The following is a 17,870-nucleotide window of genomic DNA, read 5'->3' as shown; positions in this document are numbered from 1 at the left end:
TACAGAAGGGAAATCACTCTGAGAAGCAGGTAACTAAGGTAACGTAATAACAGAATTATAAAGTTGTTACACTATTCTTCATAGGTAAAGATAACTTGAGGGACACTAGATAAAATGGAATGCTTCTCCATAAGCAAGGATAAACAATAAATGACGCAACAATGTGGTTAGCTGAACTAGAAATTAAGCACAAGGCTCGGGGTTCTGGTAAATCTTTAAAATCCTTGAGACATGAAGAAACTTGGGTTACCTTTCAGACGGTAAATGTTTCACCAGCAATCATGTTGTATCTCAGGATACAGAACGTTTCAAAACAGATGAGCAGCTAAATAGAATAAAAATATAAATATGATATTCCGGACTGAAGCTCCTTATGTTAGCAAACTTTCCCTAAAAGTACTTGTGAAATCATAAACTTTATTGTTGCTCAGGAGTACTTGAACTAACCACGTGCTAGGCTAATGAGAAAATTTTGGTCGAACCCTTTTTGCAAAGAGTAGTAGTTAAAAATAAACCCACCAGAAGACACTGCACCTGTTATCCTTATGGTCCGGAATGAAGGAGATGGGGAGATTTCCATCTGAAGCATTTTGCAGGTGAGTTTTTGCATTCTCTATGTTCTTTACTGATCTATTTATACTAAACTGTTATGGGTATGCTCATGAACAAGTTAAAAAGATATTTTATTCAGTGTTTATCCAGGTCAAGGATGGAACATTATTTTCATCTCCGGTACCTAGAGTGAGTATAAAGCATTCCCTGTGACAGCTGGGAATGTGTAAACAGAGCATGCCGAATAACGGTAATTTTATATTGTCTCAGCAGCTCATCTCAGCACAGGGTTAATATTAATTCTGCCTTCCCCTCCTTGGTACCTTAACTCAATGCTGATGACCTTCTATTCACACAGACTGCAGAGTTTGCTAAAAAAAAGGAGCAAGGAAAAGCATTTTTAATCATTTAATTCTCAGTATTTATTTTATTTTTCTTAAGAGAACAGCAGTATTATGTGAGGAACTAATAGCGAATTGGTTCCTCTCTCATCTGCCTGTCACCTCCTTCACCTGGATCCAAATATCATCTGCCTGTTCTTTCTCCACCTTTACCTCCACCTTGCTGATACTGGCATTCTCCCCTCTTTTTTTGAGTTCTGAGGAATCATCAGCTGTCCATTTCCCTCCATAGATGTTGCCTGGCCTGTTGAATCCCTCGAGAGCTTTTAGAATGGTAAATTGGATTCATCAAGTACAAACAGTTGGATGAAACATTTGCTGTACAGATGATTAGCATTTTTTAACACCAAGCATGAAGATAGATTAAAAGACATATGATAAGGAACTTGGCCAATGAGGTTGATTGTAAGGAGTTTCACACAGGAGGGAAAAGGGGGAGAGTAGCTAAATGCTTTAGGGAGACAATTCTCATGTCTAATGCTTCAGCATTTGAAGGCCTAGTACTATAATGGAATGTACAAAATCAGAGAGGGCAAGATCATGAAAGATTCAGGAACAAGAATATTATTAAAATAGCTACATTGCTTACCCTTAAGCAAGTGTAGATTAACAAGTACAGATACAGATTCAGATTCATTTATTTATCACATGTACCTTAAAAAATGCAGTGAAATGTTTCATTTGCATAAACAACCAACACAAGCTAATGATGTGCTGTGGGCAGCCCACAAATGTCACCATGTATTCTGGCATTAACACAGCATGCCCACAATTCTCAGCAGACCAACATAAAACACAACTAGCAACAAAACAAAAACAGCCAAGCAAGTCCTAATCCTCGCTCCCACCGACCTACACAGTCCTCCAACCCCAGGAAAGGCTATCTTCAGCCCCCAAGGGCATGTGAATTATCAGACATTGGGCTTTAACTTCCACAGATGACTCACAGAAACTTGCAGACCAAGGCTTCTGCAGACTTTTATATGACCTTGAATTTGGGATGGGTGGAGGATAGGACGACAGCTAGCTGTGTTTTGGATTCAGGTCCAGAGATGTGGCTCCACATCAGATGTGGGATGCAATCATAGATGAACAGACAGCAGGAAACCAGGGGATATATGTTTACACCCTGGAGTAAGAGGATACACCTTTCACCACCTAAACAGTTGTAAGCATCTTCAATACATGCCAGCAAGGGTACTGGATACTGACCCTTTGTCTTCAAGAAGAATCTGTGTCAGAGAATATTGATGATTTTACAGATAAGCAATTTTGAAAACCTGAGCAATTGGAGAAGAATCCTCCATGGTATTTTCCCTTAACTGTCCTGGGCTTTTGTCTGAGCTTTTTTATTTATCCTAGCAAATCATATTGCTCCTGGAAGGATGGAAAATGTCCACACACAATATTCCACCCAGCAGGCCAGTGGGACAAGCTATTAAGGACAAACAGATCTTTTCACACCTGTCATTTTTGTATGTTCATATGTTCACACACCTATACCAGAGACACAAGACATCCATTGCATTCATCCTATCTTACTGAAAGGGCAGGGAGAACAGCATGAATCCTAGCTAAAGGTGCCAGGATCAATCAACTTAGCTTCCTGAAGCCTTCCAGAGCTGGTGAATACGACTAAAGTTGAGGCACATTCATCTTGATTACATGGCATTCAAAGGAAATTGGGTTAGCACTTGAAATGTCATAACCTATAAACTACAAACTTAGAGATTGGAAATGGGATTAGGTTAGATATCTCTTTACTGTCTGGTGTAGATACTTTGGGGAAAATGTGCTCCTTTTGATTTGTATAGTTCCTTAAGTCTGGGATGCTTTTGTCAGTCTTAAGATATATATATATATATATATATATATATATATATATATATATATATATCTCCCTTTCACTTTCTCTTTCTGTCACTCTATCTATCCATCTATCTAACTCTGTCACACTCGTCAGCTTCTAGTAACTACTGTCTAACTAATGAAACCTCAAAATTATGCCTGTGTGTCACTTAATAGCCAACCAACAATTATTCTCTGAGGGGAGAGAGGCGAACACCATTAAGCTGTTTACAAGAGGTCATTATGGTGGTGAATATTAGGTCAAATGTCTATGAAAAGATCAGCAAACCAATGCCCAAAAGGTTATTACCTCTAATGATACACCAGGGAGTTATTCTCTCTCAAAAATTCTTGAGGCAGGTCTGCCTTTGGACTTGTCATTTGTGGCACCCTGCTTCAGTCTCTATCAGTGAAATATTTTATCATTTTGTTGGATTCAGATATTTACCGCAATCACAGCACATTAAGATTCGGTGGTGTAAAAGCATGTGAGTGAACACAGAACAAGCACAACACAGGCCCTTTGATCCACGGCGTTGTGTCAATCCTTTATCTTACTCCAAGATAAATATAACCTGTCCCTCCGACATTTCCATGTGCTCATCGTCAAAATGGTGAAAGAATCCAAAACCACACAAATACTTCCTGGAGTCTAAAATAAAGCAGAAAATGTTGAGAATACCCAAAAGGTCAGACAGCAATTGCATTAGAGAAAAGCAGAGTTTATATTTCAGGCCTATGTCTTTTTAAGACATAAATTAAAGTAAAACAGTAAAATGATTCACTTAATTCCAATAGAACAAATATTTTAAGAAATATTCTCATGCCTTTACCTCCACAGCATGCACAAATCTAAGCATAAAAAAGAGTTTAATTCTCTAATGTTTGCTACCACATCACAACCCAGTACCAACTCAGGTGTAACAGGTAACTTAATGAAAGAACTCAACGGGTCAGGAGGAAAGGAATTGTCAATGTTTCAGGCTGAAACCCTGCATCCGGTCTGAGAGTGGAGAGGTGAGATGGTCGGTATAAAGGGGAGAAGGGGAGTGGTGAGGCGGGAGTTTGAGGTGGACTGAGGAAGGGTGTTTGATAACAGGCAGATAGTGCCAGGGAGGGGAGGTGCTTGTGTCTGGGTTTAAAAGATAATGACAGGTGAATGATAGATGGAGGCAGACAAAGAGAGAGGAATGAAATACAGAGGAAACAATGCTGAATAGGGAGAGAGGAAACTGTGAAGGCTGGAGAGAGATAAGCAGGAACACAAACTACTATCAGTGCTCAATTCTGATAAGTAAAGGAGGTGAGAATGGGAGGAGAGGTTAACCGCAGTTAGAACTAGATGGTGAGTAAGAGGGGTGGACCTATATGTGAAGTAGGTGAATAGAACCAGAAGGGGCTGGTGGCTCCTCTTCTCTTTTTTGTACTGACCATCTCACTTCCCCACTCTCAGTCCTGTTGAGGGATTTCAACCACAAACAAGAGAAAATCTGCAGATGCTGAAATCCAAGCAACCCACACTAGCTGCTGGAGGGACTCAGCAGGCCAGGCAGCATCTAGGAAAAGAGTACAGTCAACGTTTCTGGCCGAAATCCTTCAAAACCAGCATTTTGTGTGTGTTTAAAAACACAAACACAAGAAAATCTGCAAATGCTGGAAATTCAAGCAACACACACAAAATGCTGGTGATCGCAGCAGGCCAGGCAGCATCTATAGGAAGAAGTGCAGTTGACGTGTCGGCCGAGGCCCTTCGTCAGGACTAAATACTTCTTCCTATAGATGCTGCCTGGCCTGCTGCGTTCCACCAGCATTTTGTGTGTGTTGTAAGGATTTTGACCTGAAAGGCCAGCAATTCCTTTCCTCACACAGATGCTGCAGGACCCGTTAAGTTCCTCCAGCAGATATTTATTGCTGTAGACTCCAGCACCTACAGACTCTTGTGTAACCAGTTCAAGTGTGATTTGTTCTCTGAACTTCTGACCTAAGATCTGAGATGGAACCCCGGAGGAACCTCTGGTTGGATACCTGCAGCCAGTTGCCCACCAAGCAAGGGCTCAGAAATCATAAGTAAAGTTACCCACTAAATCTTCAAAGTTCAAAGTAATTTTTTTATCAAAGTTCTATACTGCATGTCACTATATATTACCCTGACATTTTTTGCAGGCATTAACAGTAGAACAAAGAAGTACAATATAATGACTGAAGAGCTACGCACAAAGATTGATAACCAATGTGCAAAAGAAGACATATTGTACAAACGCAAAAATAGTTAGTTAAAGAGATAGATAGATAGATATATAGAGAGAGGAGAGAGAGATCTACAGTTAGATAGATAAATAGATCTAAATCTGAGAATAAGAGTTGTAGAGTCCTTGAAAGTGAGTTTATAAGTTATGGAATTTGTTCAGTGTTGAGGCGAGTGACGCTGGTTCAGGAGCCTGATGATTCAAGACTTCAGTACCCAAAACGAACACTATTTACATTCGCATTCGCCATCCTACTGAAGACCCAAATACATAAATGGTGGATTTTATCAATTTCATGTATTTCGATTAAATGTGGAAGTTGAAATCCTACTGGAAGATTAATTCAGGTAGACAGCACCTGATCTGAGGTGATTGGTCAGCTGATGCAAGTCTACATATCAGGCAGAAATGGGTGATGGTTTCAGGATTCCATGCTTTTTGCCAATTCTGTCCGCACATCGCAAAAGTTTTGGCTTCAAAATCTTATGCCTCCGGGGAAGTGAATCTTCAAGAGCTTGGATTAAAATAGCAATTAGCCAGGGAAGCACAGATATAGCCAAGGCAAACAAAACCGTGAGCAGGAGATGTTAGATAGGCGCCAGATGTAGGAGCTGTAGGCTGAGTCCGGGCACAGAATCTGACTCGGGGATTAAGTTCTGAAACTTAAAACTATTTGGATAGATCTTTGGGGCATCTTTAACACTATTACAAGTTTGAACAGCTCATTGTATTAACGCCACAAATCCAGGGATGATAATTTTGCCCAACATGGAAATCAAAGAAATTAAAGTTGTTTTATCAACGACGTTGCTAATTTTCCATCAATTTTGCTGCCAAGCCGTTGGCTACTTTGTCGGATTAGCTGTTCGAAGCCTCTTAGACCATCCTACTGTCTAAAAAACACTAAAAAGAAACAATTGGATGAAACATTACTCATCCTTGTCACGCATTGTCACGTATCTCTGGCAAAATCTATGCTCAGTATCCTGATCACCCAGAGTTTAAAATATTATGGTAAAGTCAAGCTAGGGAAAATGCAAGGGCCGGTGTGGTGCCTTGGTATACAAGCTGGAAGTGCTACCGATGCGAAAAGCGGAGAGGTTGCGCTATAGCCGCTGTCGTAGGTTTTGAGAACCGAGCAACGTTCAAGCAATTTCAGATGGAAATTTTCCTTTGCTATCTTAAAGCGAAGTTGACACCTTGATAAGAATGTACTTGTTTACGGGAAGTTGTTTCCTGTACCCCTGTGCCCTCCTTGATGCCGCAAAATTAAACAGATGCATTTTCGAGGAAGCTCCCTGCTTAATAACTGTGTATTTTTCATAAAGCCATATTCGGCCATGTAAATTGCAGCGATGTAAGGAAGTTTTCGTCTCCTTGATCCTTTGGGACTGCAGACTTTCTCCCCTGGAGATTTAAAGGGACCGCTCGTCTCTAAAGGCTCCATCTCACTGCGCGAGTTAAGGGGGACATCCTCTCCGGGAACCTCGCGCACCTGCCTACCCATTGGCTGCCTTAAGGAAGTCCTTACCTCTGATTGGCTTGAGGATGAATTTCGTCACCGATATCTTAACCTAAAAAAGTTTTTTGGGGGGAGAAAAGTTTCACATTTTCAGACGGCATCAAGAAGTATTGGGAGTTACAACCCCAGTGACATCGGGCGTCAAGAAGGAGATAAGAGGCTTCACCGAGAACCAACAGGAAATTCTCTCTCTCTCTCTCTCTCTCTTTCTCACTCACTCTCTCTTTAACACAAACATACTCTCTCTCTTTCTCTCTCTCTCTCTCTCTCTCTCTCTCTCTCTCTCTCTCTCTTTCTTTCTCTATCTGCGACTCCTCTCAACTGACATCACAGAGCACCAGTAGTAACGTTGCAATAAGTCGATTGCAGCTTCAGTGCCCGATCCTGACCCCTTCATTCTCTCAGATACGGGAGGCGGCGTGAAAAAAACAGCAGCAACATCGCCCGAGCCTGAGCTGGAAGGAGCTGTGATCAGCACCATGGCTTGTTTCTGGCCGGAGCACGGCTTCCTGTTCCAGGTGCTCGCCTCTCTCGCCTTTGCCAGTGTCCGGGCTAGAGGTGAGGGCGCAGGAGATACTTCGCTCGGCGCCTCCAAGTTGCATCCGTCTCACCCCAGTCACATCTCGGCGCTGGGACGAGCCAGCCAGGACATGGTGGCTGTGCATATGTTGAAACTGTATGACAAGTACAACCGTGAGGGCAACCGGCCGAGGGACGGTAACACTGTCCGCAGCTTTAAAGCGACAGAGGGTAAGGAGAAATTCATCAGTGACAGCCCGTGAACTCCAGCAGGGCTGAAACTGTCCCCTAATCATTGTGGTTGCTTTGGTTTATAGACGCGAGTATAGAATAAGAGTTTGGATTAACATGAGAGATGTCCACTATACATAGGCAAGTTAAAGGGCAATTCGAGCGTTGAGTGTTGTTGATGAAAGCGGTTGAAAGGATTCGGAGATCCCAGTGAACCAATAAAGTGCAGGTTAAGGTATCTCGATGTGAGTGCGTGTGTAGATGCGAGCGTTAAATGTAGCTACTGGCACCCAGTGTGCAGGACCCAGCACAGCGCCATCTGCACGGCTCTGCAATGTCTCTCCCCCTTCTCACTGTGTTCCCCGGTCTCTCCGCACCTTACTGTCCCCCCAGAATCAATTTCAGTTTAAAATACTCCTAAAATTTCGCCGTACTTTTATCACGCGCTGCCTACCTTTGCTCATTATTTCCTGGAAGGAAAATGGTCTTGCTGTGTTTTCCTTAAATAGTGGAAGAGTGAGAGTGGAGATGTGGGGAACTGTCACCCAATAGCCCAACGCTAGGGTCTGCCCATCTGGACCGAAATAAAACCATTTCCACTGTATGAAATCTTGTTCCATCTAATACTGGGGAAAATGCTCGGATCTGTTAGGTTTCTGCAATTAGATCACAAGAAACTATCACTGCCCAATCGTTCGCCTGAGCTAGAATACAAAAGTTAATGCCCAGAGGTCTGAAAGACTCGTCAGCTAAAGCCGTGCCCTCACTAAGCTCGGAAACAATACTCCTTTCATTTAACGTATTGCAGCTCGCTTTACGAGTTCGCAGTCATTTAAATAGATTGCCCATAAAGTATTTTTTTATCTCAAATATTTTGTTAAGGACCCATAAAGCAGGAATGAAAGGTGCCAAGCAAGTAAAAACACAGGAGACATAGCAGATGAAATGTGAACAATTGTTTATTGAGTGACAATGTAAATGAATGTGTTCAGATACGTACAAATGCAGATAACAGCAAGATATTTGCACAGCGATTTCGATGCAATAAAAATCCCCAAAGCGAAAATAATGGACGTAGTGTTGGAAATTCTGACTTCAATTCATACGTGTTTTAGTGTATTTGGTTTAAATCATTCCATTCCTCTGGTGCTAATTCGGTAGTCTTGGAAACTACCGTACCGTGAAAAAAAATGTTCCGTGGAACCCACCCGATGTCAAAGCAAGGTCATATTCTAAAATGTATCTGAATTATACTCTCGCCTAGTTGAATATTAAGTCTGATACTCGCACGCTCATATTAATATTCACAAAATTGAACATCACGTTTAAATGCCTCGCCTTCTGTATGGTATATGAGATGGAAGGTTTACCCTGTAGAATCATTTTTTAGTTAAATGTCCTTGCAGAATTACTTTCAGGTTCCTTTTCAGAGTGAATCACGCCCCGTTTTTCTTAAATTGTCATTTCTCCAAGTACATCGCATTCGCGGTATTTTGTTTCCACAATTAGATGATCTTTAGTTATGAATTAAGAAAACGCATGCAGTGTCTCCAGATAGTTGTGTGCTAACATGATTAACGTTTTTTTTTCCCGCAGAGATCATCGATCATAAAATTCTCTACCATTTCAATCTGTCCTCCATCCAAGATTCCGAGTTGATTTTGGCGGCGACTTTTCACATTTTCACGCAGAAACGTTGGAGAAACAGGCCCGTATTTTGCAAACGCTCCAAAGACTCCCCGTGCCCCTTCCTCCATCCTTACAAGGCGCACCCGGTCCACTTGACCTTCAGAAGCCGCTCCCCCACCTCACCTTTCGGGAAGTTACTTGGGAACCTGAGCGTCACGCCCCACCGCCGGGGTACTTGGTGCCTGAATGACATTACTCACATTGTAAAGGAAGCTAGAAGAGCAGACGGATTAATAGTCACCGCCCAAATGGACTCTGCAGACAAAATTCCCAACCCAACCTCATCCAGCAATCTACCCTACATCTTGGTTTACGCCAACGATTTGGCCATTTCCGAGCCCAACAGTGTGGGGCTCACTTTGCAACGGTACGGGCCCTTCCCGCCCAGCGAGGAAGAGTCGACACAGTCTCCTAACGCCTCCCGGGACTCCCGAGTAAGAAGAGAAACCTACTTCTCCTCCCCCTCCCTCGAGAACAACGAGCTCCCCGAGGTAGAGTACCACCATTATAATAAGCATCATCTCTGGGGCGAAACCTACCGGCCCCTCAAACCCAAGGTGCCTCGCAAGGAGAGGAGAAGAAAGGACCCCAATCACGGCAAGCAACTTGTCAGGTCGCAAGTCTTAAGCTTTGATGAGAAGACCATGCGGAAGGCGAGGAGACGGCAGTGGAACGAGCCGAGGACTTGTTCTCGGAGGTACCTGAAGGTAGATTTTGCTGATATTGGCTGGAGCGAATGGATTATATCCCCCAAGTCATTCGACGCCTTTTATTGCGCAGGGGCCTGTGTATTCCCCATGCCCAAGGTAAGATAACTAGATCCCGGTTGAGTTATGTGCGAAATTTTCGGGGGGTTGCAGGCAGTCTGGTATTAATTAACTTCTGCTTAACCAGCCTGAGTTCTTCATAACCTCGAAAAGGTTAATTCAAGGGTCTCATCCACACAACCCTCACTGTTCTTTTCTTTAGGTCGTCATAATGACCCAGTGATTTTACTGTGCCAAGTAACACACAACGAGTGGATAACCTCCGTACACACATTTCTGCACTTTTAAAGTTATTTTGACATGTATTTAAGGTGAAATGCTAAGGAAATTACGTACTTCTTTAAAAGATCGCGCTATGCCTAATGAGATGCGGACTCCGAACAGTCTAAGAAAAACACTTACGTCTTTATATTATACTCTCAGCTCCCTTTTCTACCTTTGAGCTCCAATTTTAAGAAATATCTATGGAGACTTCCCACTGTAAATTATGGAGGAAAGTCCATGTATAATCTAAATTAACGTTTCATTACACGGAAACAGCTGAAAATACATTTTCCGCACTTTCATATTCGTTAAGGAATGCACTGAGGAGGAGTCGCTATTTGAGTGAATCATTAAAAGGAAAACTATCATTTTCATTTTCTTCCATATACAGCCATGACGATGCACATGTAGGTCTGTGTACCAGTAATTCTAGGACAATATAATTTAACAGCCTGTCTCTTGGTTAGTACAGGAATCTGCTGGGATTCTGTCACAAAGGTTAGGTAGATATGGTCCCTTTTTAGATGATTCAGTTTCCTGGATGGTTGATGTCAGAGTCTGCTCTCTCCAGGTAACAAAAGAGCTCATGCCAGCTCCATAAAGAGTATCCCTGAGATCAGAGGACTCTTTGGAGAATTAACTGGAAGACAACAAGGGAGGTTGTACCACTGTCTATGGAGAATAATGCCCAGTAAAGCCCACCTCTCCACAGGATGCGCAGTGGGCTCCCTGGATCACTAAAGGCTATTGAAAGACATTGCAAAGAAAATCAGGAAGAATGTTTCCGATAAACTGTGTGTTTCAGAGTCCTCTTGAGGGTTGTTCGTTACTCAATATCGTGGGCAGAGTAGTACGATGGAACCAAGATGCCATTTGTAGTGAACTGTCACTATTTGGTCCCTGTACTGAAACAGAACAGCAAGGGAAGTCAAGGAAGCCCATGCCTGCTTTCCTCCTTTATCAACTACAGTACACACGTTGCATTAGAAGCCACCTTGTAATTATTACTTCTGCTACAACTTGATACAGGGATGTCCTGTGCTGTTCGGGTGTTCGAGAGAAGTCTGCCCTTAATTAATCCAAGTAAATGAATATTTCAGTGACTTCACACCATCATAACATTTTGTTGGTGGGTCTCGGACGCTGCAAAGAAAAGGCAGCTGTAAATAATTAAGGAAAAGCAATTAGTAAATAATTGTACTCAGCATGGACAATGTGGCATGCTGATGAAAACTATAATTAACAACACTTGTGCCAGGTTGAGAATATAAAACCCACTGTAGCAGGGCTCATTCTGAACATCGTGTAGAACATACATAATTAAGAGTGGGCCATACTGGCAGTAGGGGTAATGCTAGTAACCTCCCGCCACCTCGCACTATCCATTAGTGGTGCATATATATGTAAACAAGGATCAACTTTATTCACATACATTTGCATGTACTGTATTAGGAATTTGCTGTGGTGTGTTGGCGGACATGCAACAAAAACAACAACATTCAACAATTATAAAGAATAAACAATGATATAAAAATAATGTTAGAGCTAGGGATATGGAATAAAATGTGCATAAATACATAAATAGCAGCATGTAATGTACTTACAATGTAAACAGCATTATAAAAATTGTTTTAAAGGGTTTGCAGTGCAGTGATTGAGGTAATAGATAGAGGGGTGGGAGGGGAGCTGACGAGAATCAGATTAACTGACCAGGGTAAGGAACTTTTAAGATGATGTGAAGTTTTTGTTTTAATCGTCCTACTGCATTTTCTAGAAGGGAGCTTTTGGAAAAGGCAGTGAGAAGTGTAATTTGTGCATGCTTGACAGCCCCTCCAGAAGCAGTCAAATTTACATTTGTGTATGTGATCCTTCTTACAAGAGTAGGTGAGACAAGAACCAAGCTTGAATTTGTCTTATACCATTTTACAGTAGTATTTAAGCTACCCTGGGAGAAGGCAAGAGAATGGGGTTGAGAGGGAAAATAAATCAGGCATGATTAAATGGTGGAGCAGACGTAATTGGCTGAATAGCCTAATTCTGTTCATATGTCAATGTTATGGTTAAAGGCATATAATATTTATGAACTCTTATTTAGTGACAATTGGGAATATGGTACAAAAAACAGAGAACAATAATAATAATGTCTGTCATTAGAAAGTACAATAACTTATTCAGTGTTTGCAGAAATACTCTTTACAAGAAACCTCCAGGTTCTTAAGGTGATTTAACACCTTACCTGTGATGAAGCTTTGGTGTTATACAAACTCCCAACATGAAGGCTGAAAAGCTCTTAGTGAGAAAGTTCTTTCTAAGGAGGAAACCTGCCATCCTTGCCCAAATTGGTCTAACAGTAACTATGGCCTCAGAACAATAAGGGTGGCTCGTAACAACCCTCTATTGTGACCAGGCAAGCAACTTCTCAAACCACTCCAAATAAACAGAGATTTAAGAAGGCAGTTGGTTCACTACCAACTTCTTAACACAACAGGGGATAAGCAATGAACACCTACATTACCAGTGGAGCTACGTCCAAAGGGACAATTTTCTACAAATATCAGAATCAAGTTTATTATCACCGGCATGTGACATGAAATTTGTTAACTTAGCAGCAGCAGTTCAATGCAATACATAATCTAGCAGAGAGAGAAAAAATAATAATAATGATAAATAAACAAGTAAATCAACTATGTATATTGAATAGATTAAAATAGGTCAAGAAGCTATTCCTGAATCGCTGAGAGTGTGACTTAAGTATTTGCAAGCAAAGTTTAGCAGCCAGCAAAATGCAGAGGAATAGCACCATAGGTATTATAAAAATAATAGACAAAGGATTTAATTTAAGGCCTGATGAAAGAGTCGAAGGATGTAGTCTTCTTGCTGCAGACAAAACTCTTTTATTTTGCGAAGCTGCAAATTAAATATTGAGGCCGCCCATTGCCTTGATTGGACACGGTTGTCTACATTGTTTCATGGGAATGAACACAGATGCATAACAAACACAGAATTACAAAGGAAGAATAAGGCTAGTCAATGTATATATCAATCAAATTATATAAAATAAAACTCACATAATAATGTAAAAGTATTTTCATCATCCATAATTGCTTCAGTGGAAATGTGAAAATGCGTTGTCTTAAAAACTGCCCTCTTAAAGAATGCAAGGATCTTAGTCATTTTGTGACAAACATATTCTTTCTTTTTTATTCAGATATAAATATGCATAAGGCATATTTAGTTCCTGAGAACATTAAATGTTTTAGTACTTGAGGTTTCTTTTTTCTTTCAAAATGTTTTACAGGTATATCAGAAAACAAAATTAGCATTGTCCTTCCCTCAGCATGACTATAATAGGGTAAAATATAATTTCATACAAAATATTCCATAATTTCTAAAAGCAATAATTGCCCTCAATAAGAATATAATTTATTTTTACACCTGTCCATTGCTGGTTAGCTGTTGATGTACTTTCCTTCTGTCATCATTGTGATGTAATGATGTACATTAATTTATTAATGCCTTCTTTAACCAACAGACCTAATCTATTTTTAATAACTAAACAGTGCAGGGAACAAAGATTATGAGTTATAGGCTTTCATGAGTGAAATTTGTAAATTGAATACCTCAGTCACATTGCCCAGAACTGATTTCTGGAAAAATTCTAAAATGAACTTTAGTATTAGTCATTTTATTTTATGACTGTACAATAACTCAGATTTAAATGGTTAAATGTGTGGTTTCAGTAACTCTTAGGAGGCACATCCCAGTTATAACTGTTTATTGAACATACTGGGATGCATAGAATTAGTCAAAATGCAATATTCTGAACATTTCTGTCTAGCACTGATTAATAAGATTAATTCTATCTGGGCAGTCTGTTGCAAAAGAGGATTATGAATGTGAATCCACAAACTTGAAACATAAATCAGTCTAGCTACTACGAACGGGGACATTGAGTAATTGATGAATTTATTTTGTCACAGGTGGTTCGCCCGTCCAATCATGCAACGATCCAGAGCATTGTCAAGGCTGTTGGGATTATCCCTGGAATTCCGGAGCCCTGCTGTGTACCCGACAAAATGAACGCTTTGAGCGTTCTCTTCTTTGATGAGAACAAAAATGTGGTGTTAAAGGTGTACCCTAATATGTCAGTGGAGACCTGTGCCTGCAGATAGAAGCACAAAGATATAGAACATGAACTGCTAAATACAGCATGCTGTATTGCTACATCATGAATAAAAGCTGCATTGTGTCTCTTTCAAATTAAGAACTTGATACCAGTTCTGTCCCCTTTCCGCCTGCAAAGATCAACATGCTGTTTTATGGTGTTGAGTAGCGAAGTGTATTTGGGGTTAACACCAAATGTCAATATGTATAGAACACAGAAAACCCATGTATTCTGTTTACAGCACACAAATGTATCTATCATCAGATAAAGCAGTATTTGCTATTCCACAATATTCCTTTAATCTGAAATTAACAGGACAGATTGAGGTACCTAAGATCTTTTGTGCTCTTATATGTAAATTAATAATAATACCAGCAATGGCAGTCTATTTAAGTGTAGATTATACTATATTCCTGATCTTGGTGTGTTGTGTGTCAGTTCAAATCTTTATCGTCTTTTCACTTATTTAATATTTGTATTCCTGGTAGCAAAAAAATGTTTGTGCTTTTTTTTTTAAAGAGCGAAAGCAGTTAAATAATTGTAGGGCAGCTGCCAGAAGCATGTTGCTTTTTAATCTTAAATCCCAGCAATTAAAGCATTGTCATAATTTTTTGGAAAGAGAAAGGCTATTGATTTTATGATAATCAAAAAATGTGATTAGCTGCCAACTTTTTGTAAATTGTAAAGAGAATCTTAATTGCAAAATAGATCTTTTTAAATTAACCTATATCTGATATATTACAGGCAATGTAAAATTAATTAAGCCCTGAAATATGTTACTAATTTTAATATCCACAAAATAAAAACTAATGAAACATTTGAGGGAAAATGCTGAAAATTTATTTAGACAATCTTCTATGAAGGTATTAAATTTTATACATTTTGTCTGGATTTGTTAACATTCTAACTTCAATGACAAATACAAAAATGCTTTCTGGCCATATGTGATATTCAAAGGTAAAATATTCACAAATGTGTTTTCCGTAATGCATAAGTATGTGCCCAATGCCCAGAGCTTGCATTTAATAATCTGCAGTGTATGTTCAAAGTACTTGAGAAATTAAAGGTGAAATTGATATGAAGTTGCCTTTTGTCAGGATGTTATTCAACAAAGCTATTCAGTATCCTGAAAATGTTGCTCCTATTAAAATCTATTTTTACTTCTAGGTATTACGTTTACCCTCACTTCTAAGATAATGTGCAGTTGGCTAGTTTTCAGGTTCTACAAATGTCTCTCTTCTGCTTAACTACAAGCATGGTTTAAGGTCAACCTGGACCATGCTTTCCTTTTAGCTACCCCTTTTATTTGGCTATGAGAGATGACTGATGGATACACCGTGGGAAGTGAGAGCTGCACAGTCTTATGCGATTTTGCTGCGTATCTTTAAAATGTATGTATTATGGTCATTATAGTCTTGGTGGAAATACAGCATTTTTTTAGTGTTCATGATTTGCTTGCTGCCAGTCAAAATAGCTGTATTACTTCTGTCCCCTTTCCACCTGAAACCTTTAGTGCAGTTAAAGCTGTATAACAGTCCCTGAGAATCAGATCTAACATTACTATTGGAAAGTCAGCAGCTATTATACAAGAGATTTTGGTGAGAATTTATTATTAAGTTTTTTATTTGGTGCTGTTATGCCGTGGCAAGTGTAATGACTTCAGTACATTTGAAACATATCCCTCAAGGAGCTTCTCTGATTATTTGCCTTTGCTTGGCACATGATTTATTTTATGCATTGCTTAAGAAAACCAGAGCAATTCTGGCATTATGTTTCTTACTAATTCTGCAATAAATTTACTGAGAGTTCTATTTATATAAAGCCCTCTTGTTTTTTTGTTATTTAAACTTGGACTTCATTTAATTGATCTTTTTTGGAATCTACACTCGTGCTAATCTTAGAATCAAACGTATGCAGTTGAAGCCGGCACTTTCTAAGGCCGGTCATGCTGTAGTTCCTACAACTGCTACAAATTAGCTTCGGCTCTGGAATTTCATAGCTTAGAGTAGAAACTCCAATCCCTTTAACTCCTAATGTTGGAACTTTTGTCAGGAATCCAAGCTGTATCTTAAGCCACAGTGTGGCGCAGAATGGGTCAGTCTGACTCTCTACTGTCTACCTGTAGGTACCAATCACAACCTGTCCCAACTAAACAGCAACGCCGTTTCACTGTGTCAAGCCTGCAAACTTTACTGTTTTACGTGTAGTTGGTAATTTCTAAAGGCTAAAAAGTTTCACAAAATTAAATTTGAAAATTTTGCAAAGTGAGGAGGGAAGACCCGGGCAACCTACAGAAAAATGTGCTGATCACCCTAAACTTCATAACTGGATTTCAAACTATTTTGTTTAAAACTTCCAGGTTTATGACTAGCATTAGGATAGCTCAAATGTATTCTGTCTAAAGCCAGTCTTGCTTTTGGCATTAAATATATATTTTTTATTTTATTCCCTAATTCGGCTTCACTTCATCATGAGAGGCAGAGTCAGCAATCATATCAGCACCTACTGCCTGACACTAACTGCCCATTCAGGTTCTGTCCGGTGTTATGGAAACTGGATTTCAAGTGGAGCTTTCTAATCTACAGTGGCTGGAACACCAAGAACATTCTTCACCTTACAGTGAATCATTGCCAAACCCTCTTGCAACACCACCCCCCCACCCAGAGAAGGGGGAAGACACCAGAATAAAAAAGTGGGGAAGGGGAAGGAGGAGAGCTAGAAAGTGATTGGTTAAACCAATTGGGTTGGAAAGATGAAGGGATTCTGATAGGAGAGTAGAGTGGATCATAGGAGAAAGGGAAAGAGGATGGGATGCAGGAGGAGGTGATAAGCAGGGGAGAAGTGTTAAGAGGACAGAGTGGGGAATAGAAGAAGTGGAGAGCAGGAATAGAAGAAGAGGGGAGGGGAAGGAATTTTTCTTACCGGAAGGAAAAATCAAAACTTATGTCATCAGGTTGGAGACTACCCAAACAGAATATGAGGCGTTGCTTCTCCACCCTGAGGGTGGCCTCATATCCTTTTAACCCATTTCCTTAGCCGCTCAAAGCCCCACACCTCCACCTTTTTTTGGCGCAATGACTCCCAAGAATGTTTGAATGCCCTCATTACTTGTTCCTCTGCTTTGGAGACTTCCATTGCCCCTACTTCATTGATTCATTCTTTTGCTCTATTTCTTCTTTGCTATTCCACTCCTTTTATTGCAGCCAGAGCCACCTTGCCCAATATTCAAATTTGAAACTAAATTTATTATCAAGATTCATTTATATTAGCATATGCTAATTTGAGATTTATTGCCGGCATTTAAGGGAAAAAAAGAAACACAATAAAATTTTACGAAAAACTTAACATAAAAAAGACTGATAAACAACCAATAAGCTAAAGAAGACAAACTGTGCAAATGAAAAACAACTCCAAGAACATGAGTTATAAAGAGTCATTGAAAGTGAGTCTGTAGGTTGTAGAATCAGTTCAGAGTAGTGGGGAATGAAGTTATCCACACCTGGTAGAGCTTGACATTTGTGAGGTAATAACTGTCCCTGTATATGGTGGCGTGTGACGTAAGGATATTTTACTGCCTGCCCAGTGGTCGTAGCGAGAAGAAGACATGGCCTGGATGGTGGGGGTATTTGATGATGGATGCTGCTTTCTTCCTGCAGCTCTCCATGT

The 17,870-nt window shown here is 40.1% G+C and overlaps 1 protein-coding gene across 1 annotated transcript; it reads left to right on the top strand.

The window, feature by feature from the left end:
- Window positions 1-6,693: 6,693 nt before the first annotated feature.
- LOC140211839 (growth/differentiation factor 10-like) lies at window positions 6,694-15,889 on the top strand. The gene is made up of 3 exons (XM_072282012.1): window positions 6,694-7,319; window positions 8,916-9,814; window positions 14,020-15,889. Exons 1-3 carry the CDS (start codon window positions 7,049-7,051, stop codon window positions 14,209-14,211), a joined length of 1,362 nt encoding a protein of 453 aa, XP_072138113.1. The 5' UTR covers window positions 6,694-7,048; the 3' UTR covers window positions 14,212-15,889.
- Window positions 15,890-17,870: the final 1,981 nt, after the last annotated feature.

This window comes from Mobula birostris, chromosome 18 (assembly GCF_030028105.1).
Source record: "Mobula birostris isolate sMobBir1 chromosome 18, sMobBir1.hap1, whole genome shotgun sequence".
NCBI lineage: Eukaryota > Metazoa > Chordata > Chondrichthyes > Myliobatiformes > Myliobatidae > Mobula > Mobula birostris.
The sequence above is the reverse complement of the archived record's forward strand: the minus strand, read 5'-3'. Positions and strand labels throughout refer to the sequence as shown.